This window comes from Gorilla gorilla, chromosome 9 (genome assembly GCF_029281585.2).
Source record: "Gorilla gorilla gorilla isolate KB3781 chromosome 9, NHGRI_mGorGor1-v2.1_pri, whole genome shotgun sequence".
NCBI classification, from domain to species: domain Eukaryota; kingdom Metazoa; phylum Chordata; class Mammalia; order Primates; family Hominidae; genus Gorilla; species Gorilla gorilla.
The window spans coordinates 52,167,139-52,190,084 of NC_073233.2; the positions used below are offsets into that span (position 1 = coordinate 52,167,139).

Sequence of the window (22,946 nt, forward strand, 5' to 3'; positions counted from 1 at the left end):
ACTAAATTGTTTGTCATGGTGAACTCTCGGGCATAAGAGAGGAGAGACTGGAACAGATACGAATTGCTCTTAATGAACTAAAACCCACACCTTCAAAGGAAAATCCCAGAAGTAGACTCTCCAGGTGGGGTTCAGGAGACCAGCTCAGTCCCTCTTGAGTCTTTCTTTCCCCAAAGGGATATTTTAGTTCCAAAAGTGACAAGGTAACCAGATGGTATCCTCCAGGTGGAGAACAGCCCACAACTAGGAAGCAGAGTCTCATTCCTTGAGGAGGAAGAGGGGAGTGCTAGTACCCGGGGCTAGTGGAAGAGGGTAGGGTGTGGACCCGGCTCGTTCTGGGGCAGCTGTTTACTTCACTGTAGCCTGCAGCCCTCCCATTTCCCTACAGCCCACCCAGGGCTGCGCTCAGCTCCAGTGAAGGTTTGTGCAGTTAGGATCTGAGAGTTTAAGCGTACTATATAGGTTTTACCTTTTTATTCTGGAAATTTGCAAATGTACACAAAAGTAAGGAAACTCTTATAATGGATCCTTGTGTATCTATGCCTAGCTACAACAACTATCAATGGCTTATCTTATTTAATCTATTAACCTTTTAAAAAAAATCTTTTTGAGGTCAGGCACGGTGGCTCACGCTTGTAATCCCAGCACTTTGGGAGGCCGAGGCCGGCGGATCACCTGAGGTCAGGAGTTAGAGAACAGCCTAGCCAACACGGCGAAACCCGGTCTCTACTAAAAATACAAAAAATAACCGGGCGTGGTGGTGGACGCCTGTAATTCCAGCTATTCGGGAGGCTGAGGCAGGAGAATCGCTTGAACCCAGGAGACGGAGGTTGCAGTGAGCTGAAATAGCACCACTGCACTCCAGCCTGGGCGACAGAGCGAGACTCCGTCCCAAAAAGAATAAATAAATAAAAATAAAAAATATTTTTGGTAAGTATTCTTAGTATTTTAAAACAAATCCCAGCCATGACATCATCTTACCCGTTAATTAAATGGCACTAATTAAATGGTGCTTGAAATATTACAAACATCTATGTTCGACCATACCACCTAGAGTTCTGGGCAAGAAGGTTGGGACCCACAGGTCAAGCCTAGCCCCTTAGTTTTACCATGAAGATAACTCAGGCCGTCGGAGAAAGTGGCCTGCCCAACGCAGGTGCTAGAGCGCGAACCAGAGAAGTCGATCCTCCTGGTCTCCCCGGCTGCCTGGTGAGTGGCAGACCACAGGCTAGACTTCCCAGGCCCCGGCCCTGGAAGGGGCGGGGAACCCTCCCCTCACTGCCGGCTGGAAGAATCCGAGCGGTCCCCGCACGCACTTCTGGAAGTGCAAGCCGGGAGCGCGGCGGGCCAGGGATACAGCCAAGTCCCGGGACGTGCCAGCTGCGGTAACTGAAGCCGGGTCCCGGAAGGGCGGGGGTACCAGGGACAGGAGTAGCCTTGGAAAGAGGAGAGGGCCTCCTCCCACGACCGTCGGGATCGCCGCCTCTCCGCCGGCACCCCCGGGCCCCATGCCGCGAACAGGCCGGCGAGGCTGGCAAGGTGCCCGGGCCCGGGGCAGAAAGCAGGAAGTCGATCCCGCGGGCGCGGCCCAGGGTGCGGCGCTGCAGGTGCAGCACGGGGTCGCGGGGCGGGCGCCCAGTGCACCGGAGGAGGTGAGCGCCAGGTCGCCTTCGCGGCCCGGGGACACAGGCAGGGGCGCGGGAGCTGATGCGGCTGGACCGGCCGGGGAAACAGTATTTTCTGGAAGGGGTAAGAGATGCTGCCTTGAGCCTTTGGAATCTCGGATCCGGGCCGCCCAGAGGACCTCGACAGGAGCACAGGGAGGACATACTGAAGTCCGAGAGAGGCGGCGTGGCCTCCGGCCTCGGGGAGCGCTGCCGGGGGTCTCGGGCTTGGGAGAGGGCCTGGGGGCGGTGAAAATGGGGGGAAAGGAGGGGACCACAACATTGTTATGGAAGAGTGAGCTCGGATTGGCAGAGGGACGCGGGGCTGCAACGCGAGTCTCCGGAGGTGGAGGGGTCCAGGCTGATGTAGCGCCGCCCGGGTCCTGGGTCGGGGTTCCGGGAAGTGGACCTGCGAGCCAAGCCTAGCCAAGTCGGGGGACGGAGGCTCCGGGGCGGACGGAGCTGAGGGTGGGCAGGCGAGGGTGATGGAGCCCTTCAAGGAAGCAGGGCGAGGCTCAAGCACCCAGAAAAACCTGTGGCTGCCGAGGTCCCCCGCCAGCAGCGGGCAGCGGGGCGCAGGGGCGGGGCTGGGGACTGGCGAACTCCGCCTCTCTGGGGCTGTCGCTTTAAGGGCAAGGCGGGGCGAGCGGGCCCTTTAAGGCCACGTGGGGGCGTGTCAGGAAGTGAGTCCAGGGCCCGCCTCCCGGGGAGTCGGCCTCGGATGTCCGGAGGCTCCTGGGCTGAGCCGGCGACGGAGCCTGGGAAGGCAGCGAGACGGGGGCGCCGGCCCAGCCCCCTCCCGCGTCCTTCAGCCCCGAGCCCCGAGCCCCTCTGACCCTTCCGCAGCCCTCCCTCCAGCCGCGCCCGGCCTCCGGCAGCTCCCTGTACGCCTCCCTCCCCCTGCCCGCCCCTCCCTCCCACAGCCGCCCATGCCGCCCTCTCGGCACCTCTTCCCACTCCGCCACGCGTCCTTTTCCTGCACCTTCGCCCCGCGTACCTACTCCTGCCCCGCCCTGCCATTCCTTTCCCCTCCCTTCTCTCTGCGACCCCTCCCTGTTAGGCCCCAGCCTCTTCTCCCCTCACCGGTCTTCTCTGTCCTGGCCTCACCGCCTTATCCTATTCCTCTCCCTTGCCCTGTGTCTTGTCTCAGAGCCCCCTCGGGGAGGGAGCAGGTTGTGGAGCAGCACAACTGGGCTCACCCCAAAGCAGAACTTCTCTATCCATGAGGACACTGGGGAGGCCTTTAGGCCAGCCCACATGTGACAATCGAGGGCTGCGGCTTCCTTGCGGAGAGCACAAGTGAGCTCACTGCCCTGGACTCCAGGGAATCAGAGTTCTGGCCGCGGGGTGACCCAGCTCCTCTGCTACCATGAATAGGGCCCCTCTGAAGCGGTCCAGGATCCTGCACATGGCGCTGACCGGGGCCTCAGACCCCTCTGCAGAGGCAGAGGCCAACGGAGAGAAGCCGTTTCTGCTGCGGGCATTGCAGATCGCGCTGGTGGTCTCCCTCTACTGGGTCACCTCCATCTCCATGGTGTTCCTTAATAAGTACCTGCTGGACAGCCCCTCCCTGCGGCTGGACACCCCCATCTTCGTCACCTTCTACCAGTGCCTGGTGACTACGCTGCTGTGCAGAGGCCTCAGCGCTCTGGCCGCCTGCTGCCCTGGTGCCGTGGACTTCCCCAGCTTGCGCCTGGACCTCAGGGTGGCCCGCAGCGTCCTGCCCCTGTCGGTGGTCTTCATCGGCATGATCACCTTCAATAACCTCTGCCTCAAGTACGTCGGTGTGGCCTTCTACAATGTGGGCCGCTCGCTCACCACCGTCTTCAACGTGCTGCTCTCCTACCTGCTGCTCAAGCAGACCACCTCCTTCTATGCCCTGCTCACCTGCGGCATCATCATCGGTGAGTGGCAGCTGGGGCCACGGGGGATAGAGTGGTCAGGGGGACTGAAACCGTGAAGAACAACTCTTCTAGGCATCCTAGGACTTCATCTGTCCCAGCTCCTTTGGTGCAGCAGTCATAGGAGAAAGAGCCTGGGGGCACAGAGAGAGCAAGTAACTTACTAAAGGTCACCCAGCAAGTTAGGAGCCCAGCCGGGGCAAGAACAATAGTAATAATAATAGTAACAACAGCAGCAAAAGCAACTGACATTTGTTGAGTGATTAAAATGTGCCAGGCACATGGATCTTAGCCATATTAACTCAGCTGATCCTCATAACAAGATGGGATTATAATCCACATTTTACAGAGGGAAAAACCAAGGCACAGAGAAGTTAAGTAACTTGTCCAAGATCACCCAGCTAATAAGTGGCAGAGCTGGGATCTGAACTCAAGCAATCTGGCTTCGCAGTTCACATGCCCGACCACTGTACTTTATTGTTTCTCAAGAGCTCAGGTGTCCTGATTTCCCAGCCAGTGCTCTTAGTAGAGGACAATACGTCTTTTAATAAATATACCATCACTCTCTGCCAGCTCAGGATAGCACCTGAGACAGTAGCAAGCAATATGCTTTGAGAGGCCTCAGCTGTCTTCCTGGACTTGACCCTCAGAAAATAATAATTATTGATGGGGAAATTATGCTAATTATTTCACATATAGCATCTCCTTTGTTCTCCCAGAGATCCCCTGGGTTGTGGCATCACTACCAGCGGTCATCTCTATACAAACAAGGAAACTGAGGCTCAGAGATGTTACATTACTTGCCCACGGCCACACAGCTAGCAAGCAGCCAGGCTGGGATGCCAACCCAGATTGGCCAGACTCCCAGGCCTGTGCTTCTATCCCCTCTGCTCGTCTTGGAGGTTAGAACTGTAGTATTCAATGCAGTAGCCATTGGCCACTTATTTAAATTAGTTAAAATTAAGCAAAATGTTAAACATTCACTTCCTCATTTGCAGATGTTACAACCTGATTTTCTAGCCACATTTCAAGGGCTCAGTAGCCAAATGTGGCTGAGGGCTATGGTATGGGACAGCACAGGTTAGATGGGCCCATATTTTACTGGGCCCCATACTGCGTTAGAGAGCCTCCAGCATCCCATTCCCTCCGAGTCTTCCCAGGGCTGCATCATCTAGGAATGGGGTCTTCATTTGAACCTATGCTGGTTTTTCCTGATGCTATAAAGTTTATCTTATTTGGCCTACATATCATATTCTTTGCTGATGGCTCAGGGTCCCAGGCTAGATGCACCGGTTGGTGGGGGAAGGGACCCATCCCATGCCACCTGTCCTAGAAAATGTTTCCCCTTGTTGAGCAACTGCTGGATCTAGGGCTGCTGGGTCTAAGTCCAAGAGGAGAGAAGGGAGAAGGTCATGGTTAGAGTAGGGGAAGCTGCAAGACCCCCCCTGCCAGAACTCTCCCAGCCTGCTTCCATTTCCCTCTCCAGGGAACAGGTGTACCTCCCCTCCTCCCTGTCCTCCTCAGATGCCCCAGGGCTCTCTACTTCATTCCTGCTGACCCTGCCAGGAATGGCCTCAGGGGTAGAGGCTCCTAGTTGGAGAATTTGCTTGCAGGAAGGTGAAGACACTAGGGTAACTGGGCCCAAATCCCAAAGGTAATCCAAGTAACCAGTGGTGAGGTTCTGAGAATGGTGCATTCACCGGCCTGCCTGACTGGGACAGGGGCCAGGGAGGTGGGCGCTCTCTGCCGGCCCAGGACCTGGCTCCCTATCTGCAGTGTTTCCTCTTTCTTCCTCCTTGTGGGGGAAGACGAGTCTCAGGCAACTATTCTAGGCCTCCCCTCCTAGCCCCCCATGTCACACAGTAACTTTCAAAGCTCCTTCTGGGCCAGGCACAGGGGCTCATGCCTGTAATCCCAGCACTTTGGGAGGCTGAGGCAGGTGGATCACCTGAGATCAGTAGTTCGAGACCAGCCTGGCCAACATGGTGAAACCCTGTCTCTACTAAAAATACAAAAAATTAGCCGGGCGTGGTGGCATGTGCCTGTAATCCCAGCTACTCGGGAGGCTGAGGCAGGACAATTGCTTGAACCCGGGAGGCAGAAGTTGCATTGAGCCAAGATCGCGCCACTGCATTCCAGCCTGGGCGACAGAGCAAGACACAGTCTCAAAAAAAAGTTCTTTCTGAGCAAGAGTCGCTGTAGAACATTGATGTTGCAGTTGCTTCTGGACTCAGAAGGTAACCACCAGGAGGGCTAGGGGTGCTGTAGCCAAGCAGGTGAGTGGGTGGTGCAGCCCTCTGCCCCCCTCACCCTGCCCCCAGCAGGTCTGTGGGTACCCCTTGTGCAAAGGTTCTGTCAAGAAAGAGGAGGGTTGGGCTCTGTGGTTGGGCTGGGCATGGTGGCTCATGCCTGTAATCCCAGCACTTGGGGAGGCTGAGGCGGGCGGATCACCTGAGGTCAAGAGTTCAAGACCAGCTTGGCCAACATGGTGAAGCCCCCTCTCTACTGAAAATACAAAAATTAGCCAGGCATGGTGGCGCATCCCTGTAATCCCAGCTACTCAAGAGGCTGAGGCACGAGAATCGCTTGAACCCAGGAGGCGAAGGTTGCAGTGAGCCAAGATCGCACCACTGTACTCCAGCCAGGGTGACACAGCGAGACTCTGTCTCAAAAAACAAAGAGAAAAAGAGAAGAGTGCTGTGTGTTGAGTGCCTGTGATGTAGGAAGTATCCTGTCTCCTTTAATACAACCACCTCCATAACAACTTTCATTCATTCATTCCACGACTAGTAATTGGTGGCTAAACACATGCCAGGCACCATGCCAGGCTTTGGGGATACAAGTTTGGAAAAGGTAACCTCAGCTCCTACACTCCTGGAGGGCATGGTGGTGACAGTTACGCTAGCATAGTAAGGGCTGTGATGGGGCATGCATAAAAGGGGCTGTGGGAGCTCTGGGCAAGGGAGGGGACCCGGGGACAGGGCAGTCTAAGCAGGCCTTCTGGAGGAAGTTTAGAAACTGGGTTTAGAGGAAGAAGTAGGGACAGAACATTCTAGACAGAAGGAAGAGCACGTGCACTTCTTCATGGCTGGGCCACAGCGAGACTCACCAGACACAAGGCTGCCCAGTCAGGCCGACTCCACGTGGTGCAGGTCCTAAGAGCTGTGGTGAGTGAGTGGAATTTCTCTTGAAGGCAGTGGAGAGCCACAGAGAGGCTTCACACCAGGGCACAGCCTGGACCGATCTGGACTTCAGGATGATCATATCGGTTGCAAGGTGGAGAGTAGATTGGCTGGAGTGGAGGACAGGGAGGTGACCCAGAGAGCTCAGAGTGGTTAAGTAACTTCTCCCAGGCCACTCAGCTTCTAAATTGCAGAGCCTGATTGGAGGCTAAATCCCTCTGACCCCAAAACTTTCCCCACTGCCCCGTGTTGCCAGATGCTGTGGCAGGAAGTATAACATGCATTGTTCAGCCCCTGCCTTCTGGGAGCATAGGATCTGGCTAAAAAGACCAGACTGTCACCATGGGCAGGGGCCCAGCAGCCCAGAGCAGGCAAGGGGCTTTGCAGGAAAGCGAGGCAGTAAGAATCCAGGTTCTGGGATTATCAGGAAAGGATTCCCCAGGAGAAGCCAACTTTGACCTTGACAGATGAGTAGAATCCCCCAGAAAGGAGGAGGGTGTTTCTGGCACAGGACATGAACAAGGACACTGAGGCCCAGGGTGAGAAGCAGGGAGACGAGCAGGGAAGCTGGGGCAACCATAGGACAGAGGAAGGGCTGGCAAGGGTGCAGGCACCCCCGCCTGCCACGCCAAGGAGTGTAGTCCTGATGGCGGAAGTGGGGAGCCACGGAAGCTCTTTGAGCAGGAGGTGACACAAGACGAGAGTCTCAGAGTCACTGCCCCAAATGACACAAGAGATTCTAACTTAATGCGCCCCATGATGACATCATAGGCTCCTATTCCATGCAAGAAGCAGCCAAGGCTTAGACACCGGAAGTCATTTACGCAGGGTCACCTTAAATCACATTAACCACTAAGTGGCACTCATTCTTCAGAACTCAGTTCAAATGTTATTTTCAGATGCCCCAGGCCAGCACAGTCGCCCACTTACAGGCTCTCACAGCACCTTGTACTACTTTATGGACCTCATTACAATTCTTACAATTGTAATTAAAGAAGTAACTGGGAAGATTTGTTTTAATGTCTTTCTCCTCTGCTAGCAGATAAGCTGCCAGAGGAGGTTTTCTTGCCCTGGGCCGCTCCCATAGTTCATGTGGAGTGCTTTGCCTGCAGTGGAGACTCTGGCTGTGCTTATTGGAGGGAGGCCTGGGGAGGAACGGGGAGGGCCGCAATACTCAGTCTGTGAAATTTGGTGTCTGATCCTCTGTCCTTCTTCCTCCTTGTCCTCATCCCTCTTCCCCGCCCTTCCCCACTCCTCCTCTCCCCACTGCAGGGGGCTTCTGGCTTGGTGTGGACCAGGAGGGGGCAGAAGGCACCCTGTCGTGGCTGGGCACTGTCTTCGGCGTGCTGGCTAGCCTCTGTGTCTCGCTCAACGCCATCTACACCAAGAAGGTGCTCCCGGCGGTGGACGGCAGCATCTGGCGCCTGACTTTCTACAACAACGTCAACGCCTGCGTCCTCTTCCTGCCCCTGCTCCTGCTGCTCGGGGAGCTTCAGGCCCTGCGTGACTTTGCCCAGCTGGGCAGTGCCCACTTCTGGGGGATGATGACGCTGGGCGGCCTGTTTGGCTTTGCCATCGGCTACGTGACAGGACTGCAGATCCAGTTCACCAGTCCGCTGACCCACAATGTGTCGGGCACGGCCAAGGCCTGTGCCCAGACAGTGCTGGCCGTGCTCTACTACGAGGAGACCAAGAGCTTCCTCTGGTGGACAAGCAACATGATGGTGCTGGGCGGCTCCTCCGCTTACACCTGGGTCAGGGGCTGGGAGATGAAGAAGACTCCGGAGGAGCCCAGCCCCAAAGACAGCGAGAAGAGCGCCATGGGGGTGTGAGCACCACAGGCACCCTGGATGGCCCGGCCCCGGGACCCGTACACAGGCGGGGCCAGCACAGTAGTGAAGGCGGTCTCCTGGACCCCAGAAGCGTGCTGTGGTGTGGACTGGGTGCTACTTACAGACCCAATCAGAATACGGTGGTTGAGAAGGAACCAGTGTTTACAAGTAATATCAGAAAGTTGAAGGAACCAGTGTTTACAAGTAATATCAGAAAGTTGAAGGAACCAGTGTTTACAAGTAATATCAGAAAGTTGCCAAACCCTTCTCTATCCTCTCGTATTTCTGAGTTTTTGTCCTTCCCGAGGGAGCACCCTAGTGAGAGTTGAACCCCTTCCTTCTGCCTCCAGGGCCTGTCTGCCTCCACATCACTCTGAGGACAGGGACAGGCAACAACCTTGAAGGGACAGCAATGGCAAAGCCACAAAGGCTTCACAGTACTCAGGGGAGATGGCCCTACCACAGCCACCTGGAGAGGGTTGGGAAACCTTCCGTCTGCGGTGGGCAGGCAGCCTCACCCTGGGCCCACAGACCAGCTTTCCTTTGGAGGAAAGTGTGGGCTGGACTGAGGGAGGAAATGAGCGAGTTCCCTCTGACACCAGCAGATCCCCAGGGGCTGCTGGGCAGTGGCCTGGGAATGGGGTGGATTGTGAGAAAGTGCCCACCATCTATACACCCTGTATGTCCAGCTTTTGAACACAAGGGAACCATGCTTCTCTTAGAGGTTAAGCAGGGTCATTAACATCCTCCCCCAGTCCCTAACACCGCATTGTCCTGCGTGGCTCCTCTGGCCCTGAGTGGCACCTGTCCCTCTGGTCTCCCAGCACCTGGCACAGGTAACAACCTTCTGAAAGCAGAGCCAGGGAGCTGCTTCTCTCTTCTCCCAGTTCTACCTCCCCAGAAGCCTTCCTCCCCAGGTGGCGCTGATGGAGCAAGGGTCCAGACTAAGAGCCTTCCACCCCAGCTGTGTCTGGCACACCTAGATCTCTGCAAGGGAGGTGTTATAGCTGGTTCTGAGCCGCTTGCCTTGTGATGGTAAGACACCAACCTTTACATTCTTCCCTGAGGTTGTGGCTGACAGAGCCTGCTTGGCCCCACTGTTAGTCCAGCGAGCTCCTATATCAAAATGCCGTAGGCCGGGTGGCTTACAAACAACAGAAACGTATTGCTCACAGTCCTGGGGGGCTGGGACGTCCAAGATCAAGAGGCCAGCAGATTCGGACTCCGCTGAGGGCTGTTTCCCGATCCATAGATGGTGCCTTCTCGCTGTATCCTCAATGGTAGAAGCACAAACAAGCAAGCTCCTTCCTGCCTCTTTTATAAGGACTCCAACCCCGTTCATGAGGGCTCCGCCCCCATGACCCAATCAGCTCCAAAGGCCCCACCTCCTAATACTGTCACCTTGGGGGTGAGAATTCCAATGTGAATTTGCAGGGGGAGTGGGGGACACACACAAATGTCGGGGCCATACCACCCTTCACCGCACCCTCCTGCACTCAGGGTGGCTTGCAGTCCCTGGCCCTTCTGGTGGGCATTTGGTATGTCCTTTCTCTTGGGGTGATTTCTGATGTTTTTACTCTATATAGTGAAAAGCTAGGGAGAGCGGGTCTTCTCCCCGCTCCCTCTCCAGTCTCCTCACAATCCCAGATGGGTTCTAATGCAGCTGCTGGGGCCTGACGCCCTGAGTTGTTTGTGATTCAATAAAGAATCCATAAGATCCTGTGTGTGTGGCCTGAGGGAAGAGGCAGCAGGGCTGGAGAGGATTTGTGAACAGGGCCTGGGGGTGGAGGGGAGTTTGGGACCTGTCAGAGGCGGCAGGGCTGAAGAAGGTTTGTGAACAGGGCCCTGGGGTGGAGGGGAGCTGGGGATCTGTCAGGAAGGAGGGCTCATCCCTGCCTTCACCAAGCCCACCCACCAGCAGGCAGCCTTTCTAGGAGCTGGTTCTTTCTAAGGATACCAGGCTCCTTCCTGGAAGGTAGGTGACCAGACTTGAAGTTTCCTATTAGTCGTAATTGCCATTTACTGGATGCTTGTTGGGGGCCATAGGCTGTGCTGAGTGTTGTACATCCACCCTTGTGAAGTTGAGAAGTTGTGAAGTTCATCTTCACAACTCCCCGTGGCCCCTTAGGTGGGAGCCGTCACTGATCTGTTTTTTTTTACACATGAGGACACTGAGGCTCAGAGAGGGCCCCAGGAAGGAAGAGGCAGGAGGAGGATTCAGAGTTCTGTGCCTTCAGAGCTTGGTACTTAACTCTACCCCAGCATTCTGAGTCCAATACCCAGCACTTTTTTTTTTTTTTTTTAACAGAGTCTTGCTGTGTCACTCAGGCTGGAGTGCAATGGCGCGGTCTTGGCTCACTGCAACCTCCATCTCCCGGGTTCAAGCGATTCTCCTGTCTCACTCTCCCAGTTAGCTGGGATTACAGGTGCCCGCCAACACACCAGGCTAATTTTTCACATTTTTAGTAGAGACGGGGTTTCGCCACGTGGACCAGGCTGGTCTCAAACTCCTGACCTCAGGTGATCCACCCACCTCGGCCTCCCAAAGTGCTGGGATTACAGGAATGAGCCACCGTACCCGGCCTACCCAGCACTTTTCTGAGCACCTGTTATATGCCAGGCACTGTGGTAGGTTGTCTTAGTCCACTTATTGTTGCTATAAGGGAATATCTGTGGCTGGGTAATTTATAAATTAAAAAAGACTCATTGGTCGGGCACAGTGGCTCTAGCCTCTAATCCCAGCACTTTGGGAGGCCAAGGCAGAAGGATCACGAGGTTAGGAGTTCGAGACCAGCCTGGCCAACATAGTGAAACCCTGTCTCTATGAAAAATACAAAAATCAGCCAGGCGTGATGGCACGCACCTGTAGTCCCAGCTACTCAGGAGGCTGAGGCAGGAGAATCGTTTGAACCCGGGAGGCGGAGGTTGCAGTGAGCCAAGATCACACCATTGCACTCCAGCCTGGGTGACAAAGTGAGACTCAGTCTCAAAAAAAAAAAAAAAGGCTTATTTGGCTGATGATTCTGATGTTGGGAAAAGTTCAAGGTTGGGCATCTGGTGAAGGCCTCAGGCTGCTTTCACTCTGGGAGAGCCAGCTGTGCAGGGATCATATGTTGAGGGGGCGAAGCAAGACAGAGGAAAGGGGAGATGCCCCAGCTCTTTTTTTTTTTAAGGCAGGGTCTCACTCTGTCGCCCAGGCTGGAGTGCAGTGGCACAATCGGCAGTCCTCCCACTTCAGCCTCCAAGTAGCCAGGACTACAGACGTGCACACTATGCCCTGGTGGATTTTTTTGTTTGTATTTTTGGTAAAGACAGAGTCTCTTTATGTTGCCCAGGCTGGCTTTGAACTCCTGGTCTCCAGCGATCCTCCTACCTAAGCCTCCCAAAGTGCTGAGATTTCAGCCGTGAGCTACCACACTGGCTGCCAGGCTCTTTTTAACAACTAGTTCTCATGAGACTAATAGAGCAAGAACTCACCACCCACTCAGGGAGGATATTACTATAGATTAATTAAGAATAATCTATATTATAATCTTAATAATTAAGAATTAATCTATATTATAATCTTAATAATAATAAATTTATATTAAGAATATTAACAGGCCGGGCGCGTGGCTCACGCCTCTAATCCCAGCACTTTGGGAGGCCGAGGCGGGCAGATCACGCGGTCAGGAGATCGAGACCATCCTGGCTACCACGGTGAAACCTCGTCTTTACTAAAAATGCAAAAAATTAGCCGGGTGTGGTGGTGGGCGCCTGTGGTCCCAGCTGCTCAGGAAGCTGAAGCAGGAGAATGGCATGAACCTGGGAGGCAGAGCTTGCAGTGAGCCGAGATCGCGCCACTGCACTCCAGCCCGGGTAACAGAGTGAGACTCCGTCTCAAAAAAAAAAAAAAGAATACTAACAAGTAATTATTAATCTATATTAATATTTAATAATTAATATATTAACTGTATGATAATATAGTAGTAATAATATATAATAGTTAATATATTAGTAATATATACTACTATATTAATAATATTAATACATAATAGTTAATGTATTCATACTATGATAATATTAATGATTATATGATTATTGATATATTGATAATATATAATTGATATAGTATCAATTATTATATAATTGATATAGTATCAATTATTATATAATTGATATATTACTAATTCATGAATAATATAGATTATTCATGCGGCGTCTGCCCCTGTGACCCTCCCATTAGGCCCCCACCTCCAACATTGAGATCAAATTTCAACATGAGGTTTGGTAATAAACATCCACACTATAGCAGTTGTATTAATATGAAGACCCGGATCTGCTTCCAGGGGATTGCACATAAACATGCATGCCAGCCCCATAACAGAAGCCACACTGGACATCTGAACATATTGCCATGAGCAAGCAGAAGGTGGACAGACCAAGTGTGGCGAGTCAGCCAGGTCCTCACAAGGGCCAGGATAGTTGAATAGGCTTACTGAGTGAGCAGAGGCCTCCAAGAGGAGAATTGGAGAAGAACAGGGAGAAGGTTAAGCTCAGGAAATAGCACAAGTGGGAGTGGTGAGAGGTTTGGGGGTTGGAGCTGGAGAGGAAACCAGAAAGGCAGGGTGGGATGTGGGGTGAAGGCCTTGAATGCAGTGGTCAATCGACATTATCGGATTGATGGCTACGCCATTGCCAGGTCCCTAAAACAGAATGGACATGATATGATCATTTCTGCACCCTTTGTACGCTCAGAAAATTGGGACTATTTTCTTAATGCTATTTGCACTTTTTTGAGAGAAATCTAAGCTGGGCGTGGTGGCTCATGCCTGTAATACCAGCACTTTGGGATGCCCAGGCAGGAGGATTGCTTGAGCCCAGGAGTTCAACACCAGTCTGGGCAACAAAGCAGGACTCTGCTGCTACAAAAAATTTTAAAATTAGCTGGGCATGGTGGTGTCTGCCTGTAGTCCCAGCTACTAGGGAGGCTGAAACAGGAGGATCACTTGAGCCCAGGAGGTGGAGGCTGCAGTTGATTGCATCACTACACCCCAGCCTGGGTGACAGAACAGACCCTGTCTCTAAAAAAAATTAAAAATAAAAAAAAGAGAGAGAAAGATCTAAATTTCAACTTTTTACCAAAAATGCTTAAACGCAGACAAAAGGATGCATGGCTTCGGGCTTCTCAAATATAAACAAATTCATGAGTTAAAGTAGTTGAGAGAGGGCCTAACTCTTAGGACACAGATGAACAGCCCTCACCCACTGTGCAGGACTCCACACACACACATACAAAGACACACAGTGTAGGTAGATGGGTTTGGATCCACACAGTGCCACAGGCCCCAATTCTCATGCAAATGAAGCCCAGGGATAGCCTGAGCCAGCTGGCCAGCATCCCAGCCAGGTTCCACTGTCAGCACCGCCCCGCAGCTCATCTCTGTGATATTTAAAGGGGCCAAGACCACCTCCAGGAATGATGTTTCTCTGGCAAGAAAGAAGAGTGATACTTCCCCCACTCACCCCTGGCCTGAGCCCAGACTGTCTCCCCTTTTCTCTTGTCCCTTTCAGAAGGCGGGGATGTAGATACTGAGCTGCCCAATTTAAAAAAATAGTGGGCCAAGTACAGTAGCTCACGCCTATAATCCCAGCACTTTGGGAGGCCAATGCAGGCAGATCCCTTGAGCTAGGAGTTTGAGACCAGCCTGGACAACAGTGAGACCCCCATCGCTACAAAAAATTAGCTGGGTGTGGTGGCTCCCACCTGTAATCCTAGCTACTTGGGAGGCTGAGGCACGAGAATCGCTTGAGCACGGGAGGCCGAGGTTGCAGTGAGCCGAGATCACACCACTGCACTCCAGCCTGGGTGACAGAGAGACCAAAAAACAGTGAAAGACATGGAGAATTTAGGAACAGTGACCTACCGCACGCCTCTCCTGCGTTGCCCTTTCACTTCTGCTTTTGAAGAGCACCTGATCAGGGGTCAGGAGACCTAGTTTCCACTTCTTAGAAGCTACATGGTCTCAGGCAAGTCCCCTAACCTTTCTGGGCCTCACTTTTCCTACCTGAGATATGGGGATAATCCTTGCCCATCCTCCCACATAAAATGATTGTGAATGAAGCATATAGAGTGCTCAGCATAGTACGGGACTATAGCAAGCTACTGTTACTGTGCACATCAACAAACAGTCTCTTCATTGAGTGCTAACTATGCCCAAGCACTAGGGGAGAAGCAGTGGACAAGACACTAAAAACAAATAAACACTCAAATAAATGCAAAACAAAAAGGCAAAGTGTAGATGACTGGGGGGAACCTTCTCTAGATGGAATATTCACAGGCCTCTCTGAGCATAACATTTAATCTCAGGCCCAAATGGTGGGAGGGAGCCCGCCATAGGAAGAGTGAAGAAGGGGCATTCCAGGCAGAGGTCACAGCTCACGCACAGGCCCTGCAAAAGGAAAAGACTTGAAGGTGGTCAAGGACCAGAGAGAAGGCCAGGGTGGCAGGAGCAGACTTGAGGAAGCTGATTGACTGTCTCCACTGGGGTCCAACCTCACAGGGGAGGACAAATCCCAGAAATAGGAAAGGAGGTGGAGATAAATTTGGCAGCTTTCTGACATTCCTTCAAAATGCTGTTTCCTTTTGATTCCACTCACCATGGGGAAGAGTGGAAAGAGGGGTTAGAGGCTTGGGCTCAGGCAGGGCGTACCAAATTGAGCACCACAGCAAGGGGTTTAGATTTATTCCCAGTGCCATGGGCAGCCACTGGGAGTGCCATGATTTGATTTATAATTTACGAAGGTCTCTCTGGCCCTTGTGAGGCAAATGAATTGACACCAAAGGCAAGGGTGGCAAGGGCACAAGTAGGGTGACCAGTCAAGAGGTTACAGTGTGGCCAGGAGAGAAACAGTGGTGGCTTAGACTAGGGTGGTGGCTGCGGAGACAGAAGAGAACAGCTTTGAGATGCAATTTATTATTTTATTTATGTATTTATTTATTTTTTGAGACTGAGTTTCGCTCTTGTTGCCCAAGCTGGAGTGGCGTGATCTCGGCTCACTGCAACCTCTGCCTCCCAGGTTCAAGTGATTCTCCAGCTCCAACCTCCCAAGTAGCTGGGATTATAGGCATGTGCCACCATGCCCAGCTAATTTTTTTTTTTTTAATAGAGATGAGGTTTCATGATGTTGGCCAGGCTGGTCTTGAACTCCTGACCTCAGGTGATCCGCCCCCCTCGGTCTCCCAGAGTGCTGGGATTACAGGTGTGAGCCACTGCACCCGGCCTGAGCTGCATTTTAGAAGTAAAGCCAAGAGACCTTTCAGAGAGATTGCCTGTGGGGTTGACAGGAAGAAAGAATTCAAGGACAATGCCCAGACTTCTGCCTTACACAACTGGGAATGGAGGTGCCATTTATTGGACAGGGAAGACTAAGCAGTGAGAGACAGGCCTGGGACCAAGAGTTTATTTTTGGACATGTTAAGTTTGAGATGTCTGCAGACTGGGATGGGACATGATCCAGTGGGGACGTCAAGTCGACTCTGAGATGTTAGGACTATGGAGGTCTTTGTGAAGGAGAAAGCACTAAAGAAATGGCCTATTCCACATACTATGGATGCCTGACATATTACCCCAAAATTTGGCAGCTGAAAACAGCCATTTCATTTTGCTCATGATTTGGGGAAGGGCACAGCTGAGTAGTTCTTGCTTCAAGTCATGTGGTTGCAGTCAGATGTTGGCCTGGGCTGCAGTTGTCTGAAAGCTCAACTGGGCTAAACGTCCAAGACCACTTATCACATGGCTGGCAACTGGATGTCGGCTAGAAGCTTAGCTGGCGCTGTCAACTGGAGCATCTACATATGGCCTTTTCAGTATGGGAGGCTCAGAGTGGTCAGACTTCTTACAAGCTGTTGGCTTCCCCCAGACTGAGTGTCCCAAGAGGAATAGGTAGAAGCTAACTGCACTTTTCTGCCCCAACTTTGGAGTCACATAGTTTCACTTCTGCCCTTCTCTACTGGTTGAAGCAATCAGAAGCCAGCCCAGAATCAAGAATAGAGGACAGAAACCCCACCTCTCATGGGAGGAGGCTCAAAGGATAATGAGGCTATGTATTAAGACCACCACACAGCCTGTTTTAGTCCACTTGAGCCGCTCTAACAAGATACCTTATACTGCGTAATTTATAGACAATAGAAATGTATCGCTCACATTTCTGGAGGCTGGGAAGTCCAAGATCAAGATGCCAGCAGATTCATTGTCTAGTAGGGCTCATTCTCTGCTTCATAGACGGTGTCTTGTTGCTGCATCCTAACATGGCACAAGAGGCAAACAAGCTGGCTCTGGCCTCTTTTATAAGGGCACTAATCTTATTCATGGGGGCTCTACCCTCATGATTTAATCACCTCCTAAAGTTCCCATCTCTCAATGCTATTGCACTGGGGCTTAGGTTTCAACATATTTATTTTAGGGGAACACAAGCATTCAGACCATAGCATAATCTTTCTATGGTTGTGCATTGATAGCAGCCCCTCTGTAGCCCATGATATGTAGGAAAAACAAATGGGACGTGTCTGTGTTATTTCGTGTAGCTCAGCCAGGAGCCACATTAGATCTGAGGTATAATGAAAGTTTAAGCCCGGTTCTTCACAGAACTCCCAGTGTGCCCTCTCAGTAGTAATAGCTAGAGGTTTATACTGTGCCTTTAAATTTTCCCAGCACTTTCTCACTTAGAGTCATGGACTCTCAGAATCAGAAAGGATCAGGATCATTGAGATTATCCAGCCTAGATATGAGGCTGCCTCCCTTCATGGAATCATCTATGACTTCCATTAAGCTGCCTCTAATCAGGACTTTTTGAATATTAATATTATCATATCTACAAAGCATTAAAATTCATTCTTTCAGTAAATATTTTTTGAGTACTTACCATATGCCAGGCATACCTCAGAGACTGAGACAGACCACAGTTCCTACATTCTTGGAGGTTAGTGAGAGAAGAAGAACAGTCAACAAAAAGACAAAATATAAACAATACATAGCAAGTGCCACAAAGAAGATAAGGCCTAGTTAAGGGACTGACGGTATCGAGGGATGACTTTAGATCAGAGGATCAGAGACCTCTCTGTGTAAAGATGTGAGTAAAGATTGAAATGTGGCAAAGGAGCAGTCAGGAGAAGATCTGGGGTCAGAACGTGCCAGGAAGAGGGATCAGCAGGTGCAAAGGCCCTGGGGTGGGAGTATGGCCAGCGTGAGTAAGGAAAGGCAAGGCCAGGGTGGCCGAGAGATGCTAAGAGATGAGATCAGAGTATGGGAGGTGGGAGTTCCTAAGTCATAGGATAAACTAGTTAAATTTATTTTGCCTGCAATAAGAAATCAACTGAAATTAGTCACAGTAGTTGCATGCACACCTGGTCACTTTCCGTTCCTTCCAGCCCCATACGTGCATTCTTCATCTCCCATCAAGAGGTGGCTTCTGTTGAATCTTTAAGTCAGGGCTGATCGTGTAACTTGCTCTAACCAGTAGGAAACAGAAAAAGTAGGCCGGGCGCGGTGGCTCACCCCTGTAATCCCAGCACTTTGGGAGGCCGAGGCAGGTGGATCACAAGGTCAGGAGATTGAGACCATCCTGGCTAACACAGTGAAACCCCGTCTTTACTAAAAATACGAAAATTAGCCAGGCGTGGCAGCATGCGCCTGTAGTCCCAGCTGCTGGGGAGGCTGAGGCAGGAGAATGGCGTGAACCCGGGAGGCAGAGCTTGCAGTGAGCTGAGATCGCGCCACTGCACTCCAGCCTGGGTGACACAGTGAGACTCTGTCTCAAAAAAAAAAAAGAAAACAGAAAAAGTAATGTGCTGGGGCTTCGGAGGCCAGGCCTTAAGTGGAGTGGGAGCTTGTGCCTCTCCCCTGGCAATCCTGAGACCACCATACTATCAGGAAGCCCAAGCAAGCCGAATGGAGAGGCCACATGGAAGAGAATCGAGGCACCGCAGTCAACAGCCCCTGCTCTCAACCCCACCAGATGAACACAGCCGCACAAGTGCCCCTAGGTCAAACCTGCAGAAGAATCACCCAGTCCACCCACAGATTCTAGAGAAATAGTAAATTGTTGTTTTAATCCTCTAAATTTTGGGATGATTTATTACACAGCAATAAATAACTGATACATTAGCCTAAATAAATAGGGCAGGGGTTGTTTGAAGGAAACTGGGGTTTCTTATGGAATTTCAAGATCAGAAAAGCCAACTGTCAAAAAGAGCAGGAACCAGAATTCTGTAGCCATCAGCAGCAGGAGTTTACAGCCCTCCAGCCAGAGCACCTGTTAATGCGTCCCAGTCTAACGTTCAGATCCGACTCTCCACTTCCTGGGAGGAGGGTGTGATTGGGTCAGACACCCTCACCCCCAAGCAAGGACACATAGGTCACCCAGAGCATTGCTAGGGGGCCCATGGGTGAGCCCCACAGCATGCTGGGACAATAGTCAAGGCTGCACCCACTACACTGGAATATTCCTCGCAATCGACTCTAATGGGTAAAACTAATGTGGCAAAAAAAATTTTGATTTTTTTTCTGACTTGATCTTTGTTCATAAAATGCTGTTCATCACTGAACTTGCCCAAGCTCCTTACTTTGCAGCTGAGGAAACTAAGGCACAAAAAAATTAAAGTCTCTGAGGCCACAGAGCAAAGTAGTGGCTGTGCCTAAAGTAGACCATGAGTCTCCTGATCCTAATCGCAGACACTTTCTTCCTGCTTAAGGTCATATGCTGATTGGCAAGAGAGCTATTTTTTAAATTAAGCAAACATTTAAATAAACTTTACTGGATGTCAGGCATGGTTGAAAGTGTTTCGCAAATATTAATTCACTTAATCCTCATAACAACCCTATGTGGGTACAATTATTATCTTCCATCTCACAGATAAGAACTGAGGCACAGAGAGGTTAAGTAATTTGTCTGAGGTCACACAGCTAATAAGTACCAGAACTAGAAATCAAACCTAGGCAGTCTGGCTCTCAACTGTAAAACCATGTTGCCTCCCTAGTATAAAATTTATTATTTTCATGTTATCATCATAGTAATCCCATAATGGAAGTAAAGTTGAGATTATCTAAAGGTAAAAAAAAAGACTAGGTCTTAGGGTCTAAAGATCTAGACTCAAACCATGTGCTAGCTGTGTGGGCTTAGCCAACTCACTTAACCTCTGTCTGATTTTTTTCCTCTTCTGAAAGAAAGGAAAGTTGTTCTACTTTAAAGGATAACATAGGCCGGGCACGGTGGCTCACACCTGTAATCCAGCACTTTGGGAGGCCGAGGTGGGCGGATCACAAGATCAAGAGATTGAGACCATCCTGGCCAACATGCTGAAACCCCATCTCTACTAAAAATACAAAAATTAGCTGGGCACGGTGGTACATGGCTATAGTCCCAGCTACTCGGGAGGCTGAGGCAGGAGAATCCCTTGAACCCGGGAGGCAGAGGTTGCAGTGAGCCGAGATCGCATCACTGCACTCCAGCCTGGCAACAAAACAAGACTTCGTCTCAAAAAAAAAAAAAAAAAAAAAAAAAAAGATAACATTGTGGCTTAAGGTGTCAACATATATAAAATTTAATTGCCAGGCCTGACACAATGGCTCACGCCTATAATCCCAACTTTGGGAGACCAAGGTGGGCAGATCACTTGAGGTCAGGAGTTAGACATCAGCCTGGGCAACATGACAAGACCCCATCCCTACAAAAAATACAAAAATTAGCTGTGCCTGGTGGTGCGCGCCTGTAATCCCAGCTACTCAGGAGGCTGAAGCAGGAGAATCACTTGAACCTGGGAGGTGGAGGTTGCAGTGAGCCAAGATCACGCCACTGCACTCCAGCCTGGGTGACAGAGCAAGACTCTGTCTCAAAAAAAAAAAAAAAAATTAGTTGCCAGATGAAAAACTGAGGCCCCAAAGGGTCAAAGGACTCGCCCAGCGTGAAGAAGGAATTAATGAAATCAACTATAACCTAATAGTAGTAGTAATAGAAATTTTAAAATTCTCTTAAAGTTGCTGCAAAGTGTGACCCCTTCCCCCTTACACTCAAGTTAAAAGGGAATATTCACAGCCTGTCTCCTCTCTGTGGACAGTGAACCTTATCTATACTCCCCAACTCCACATTCCTCAAAGTTTATTACAGGCCCAGCGAGTTCCTGCACAGCTGCAGGGTCACAAGACTGATAAGTTTAGGTTGCAAGACATGTTTCTCTCAAGATGTAAGAAATGTTGTAATACTGCCTTTGTTTCTTGCTTCTGTAACTCGCTTCCCGCCTCACGTAGTTCCACCCTTAAGATGTTTAAAAGTAGGAAAAGCCCTTTGTTTGGGGCTCAGACTTTCTGGACATATGTCCGGCTGGGCCGGTGATCACCTTAATAAACTCTCCTGAACCTTCTTTTCCATCTCTCCAGTCTTTGATTGTCCTGCAACAAGTGCATTGATGACAAAATGGAATGCAGTGCTCAGCCCTCCTGGCCTCCTGCCTGATTCTCTTCGGAGTGCACCACATGGGTGGAAGAGCTGCCCCCACCACATACAGCCCTCACCCACAGTGTGATGGGTAGAACCAGGACCAGACCTACTGGGAGCCCTCCTCCCACACACCGTGGCTTCTGTGAAAGGACTAAATTTAGGACCTGAAACCAGCTGAAATGGGGACAGCAGAGCCTGCTGCACCGCAGCTGCCCATCCAGGTGTGCTGGGAGCATAGATGGAGTGTGGGTATGGGGAAGGGAGGGGCGATGGCAGGCTGTCGCTACACACCCAGTGGGGAATTGATAACATTAGAGCTGGGAACCAGTTTGGAAGTCAGAGCTCAGCCCCCTGCTCTGCTGACAAGACTGAGACTCAGAGGAGCCTCAAGAAGGCTGAGGTCACAGTGCGATGGGGCAGAACCAGGACCAGAGCTACCCAGAGCCCTCCTCCCAGGCCAGTGCCCTTTCCATTGAGTATAATAATACTAATACTTTTTAAAAATTGCTCTGTCAGCCCGGTGCGGTGGCTCATGCCTAGAATCCCAGCACTTTGGGAGGCCGAGGCGGGCAGATCACAAGGTCAGGAGTTTGAGACCAGCCCAGCCAACACAGTGAAACCCCATCTCTACTAAAAATACAAAAAAATTAGCTGGGCATCATGGTGGGTGCCTATAATCCCACCTACTCAGGAGACTGAGGCAGGAGAATCACTTGAACCCAGGAGGTGAAGGTTGCAGTGAACCAAGATCACGCCACTGCACTCCAGCCCAGATAACAGTGTGAGACTCCACCTCAAAAAAAAAAAAAAAAAAAATTGATCTGCCACCCAGGCTAGAGTGCAGGGGCACAATCCGAGCTCACTGTAACCTTGAACTCCTGGGCTCAAGCAATCCTCCTGCCTCAGCTTCCTGAGTTGCTGGGACTACAGGTGCCAGCTATTATGCCCAGCTAATTTTTTTATCTTTTGAAGAGATGAGATCTTGCTGTGTTGCTCAGGCTGGTCTCGAACTCCTGGCCTTAAGCAATCCTTCTATCTCAGCTTCCCAAAGTGCTGGGATTACACAGGTGTGAACCACACCAATTACAGCCATAATTTTTTAAATAATAACTAATATTGTGTTGGGTACTCGCCATATGCCAGTTGCTATTCTAAGAACTTGATATATATTCACATCTGAAACAGGTACTATTAACATCCCATTCACAAGTTAGGAAACCATGGCACAGAGAGGTTAGCAACATGCCCCAAATCACATAGAAAGGCCTCCCTCTCTGCACACCGAGAGACCGAATATACAAACGGACAATGGCCAAACCGTATATGATAACAGAACTCTTTCCTACAACCTCCATCATGATCAGCCCTGGAAACCAAACCACCACCTCTGCAGCAATTGGCCCAGAAGGATCAGGACTTGGTCAATGATTGCCAGTGACTGCCAGTTTCCTTGTGTCCCCCTGACACCCTCCCCACCAGTACAACCGCCGCATCCAACTCAGGACCAATCAATCACGTAGGATGTCCAGCTTCTAGTTAGCTGCCTCCAGCACCCCCATGCCAGCAGCCTCCAGTGAGGGCACACCTGAAGCCTTCCCTTTTTCTCACTGCAAATCTTTCTCACTCTGCCTGACTTTGAGTCTTTGCCGAATATATGTAGTGGTGGCCAACTCCCTTGCTATGGCTCTGAATAAAAAGCCTCTGTGTGGTCTTACTTGTGTGGTCATTGTTTATTTCTTTTTCTTTTTCTTTCTTTTTATTTTTTTTGAGATGGAATCTCACTCTGACACCCAGGCTGGAGTGCAGTGGTATGATCTCAGCTCACTGTAACCTCCGCCTCCCGGGTTCAAGTAATTCTCCTGCTTCAGCCTCCCAAGTAGCTGGGATTACAGG

At 51.0% G+C, this 22,946-nt stretch overlaps 1 protein-coding gene and 1 long non-coding RNA gene across 4 annotated transcripts; both read left to right on the forward strand.

Annotated features, from left to right (window-relative positions):
• The first annotated feature begins 1,287 nt into the window (after nucleotides 1–1,287).
• On the forward strand, nucleotides 1,288–10,296 carry SLC35C1 (solute carrier family 35 member C1). 3 transcript variants are annotated; one of them, XM_004050995.5, is made up of 3 exons: nucleotides 1,288–1,652; nucleotides 3,042–3,568; nucleotides 8,020–10,296. In XM_004050995.5, the coding sequence occupies exons 2-3, from the start codon at nucleotides 3,073–3,075 to the stop codon at nucleotides 8,577–8,579; spliced, it is 1,056 nt and encodes a 351-aa protein (XP_004051043.1). In that variant the 5' UTR covers nucleotides 1,288–1,652; nucleotides 3,042–3,072; the 3' UTR covers nucleotides 8,580–10,296. The 3 variants fall into 3 exon arrangements, with proteins under 3 accessions (XP_004051043.1, XP_004051042.1, XP_004051041.1); XM_004050994.5 differs by having other exon boundaries at nucleotides 1,583–1,749; XM_004050993.5 differs by having other exon boundaries at nucleotides 1,591–3,568.
• A 97-nt stretch (nucleotides 10,297–10,393) lies between these two features.
• LOC129525288 (uncharacterized) lies at nucleotides 10,394–22,714 on the forward strand. The gene is made up of 3 exons (XR_008669463.2): nucleotides 10,394–10,554; nucleotides 20,993–21,274; nucleotides 22,239–22,714. It is a non-coding gene; the product is annotated as an uncharacterized lncRNA (long non-coding RNA).
• Nucleotides 22,715–22,946: the final 232 nt, after the last annotated feature.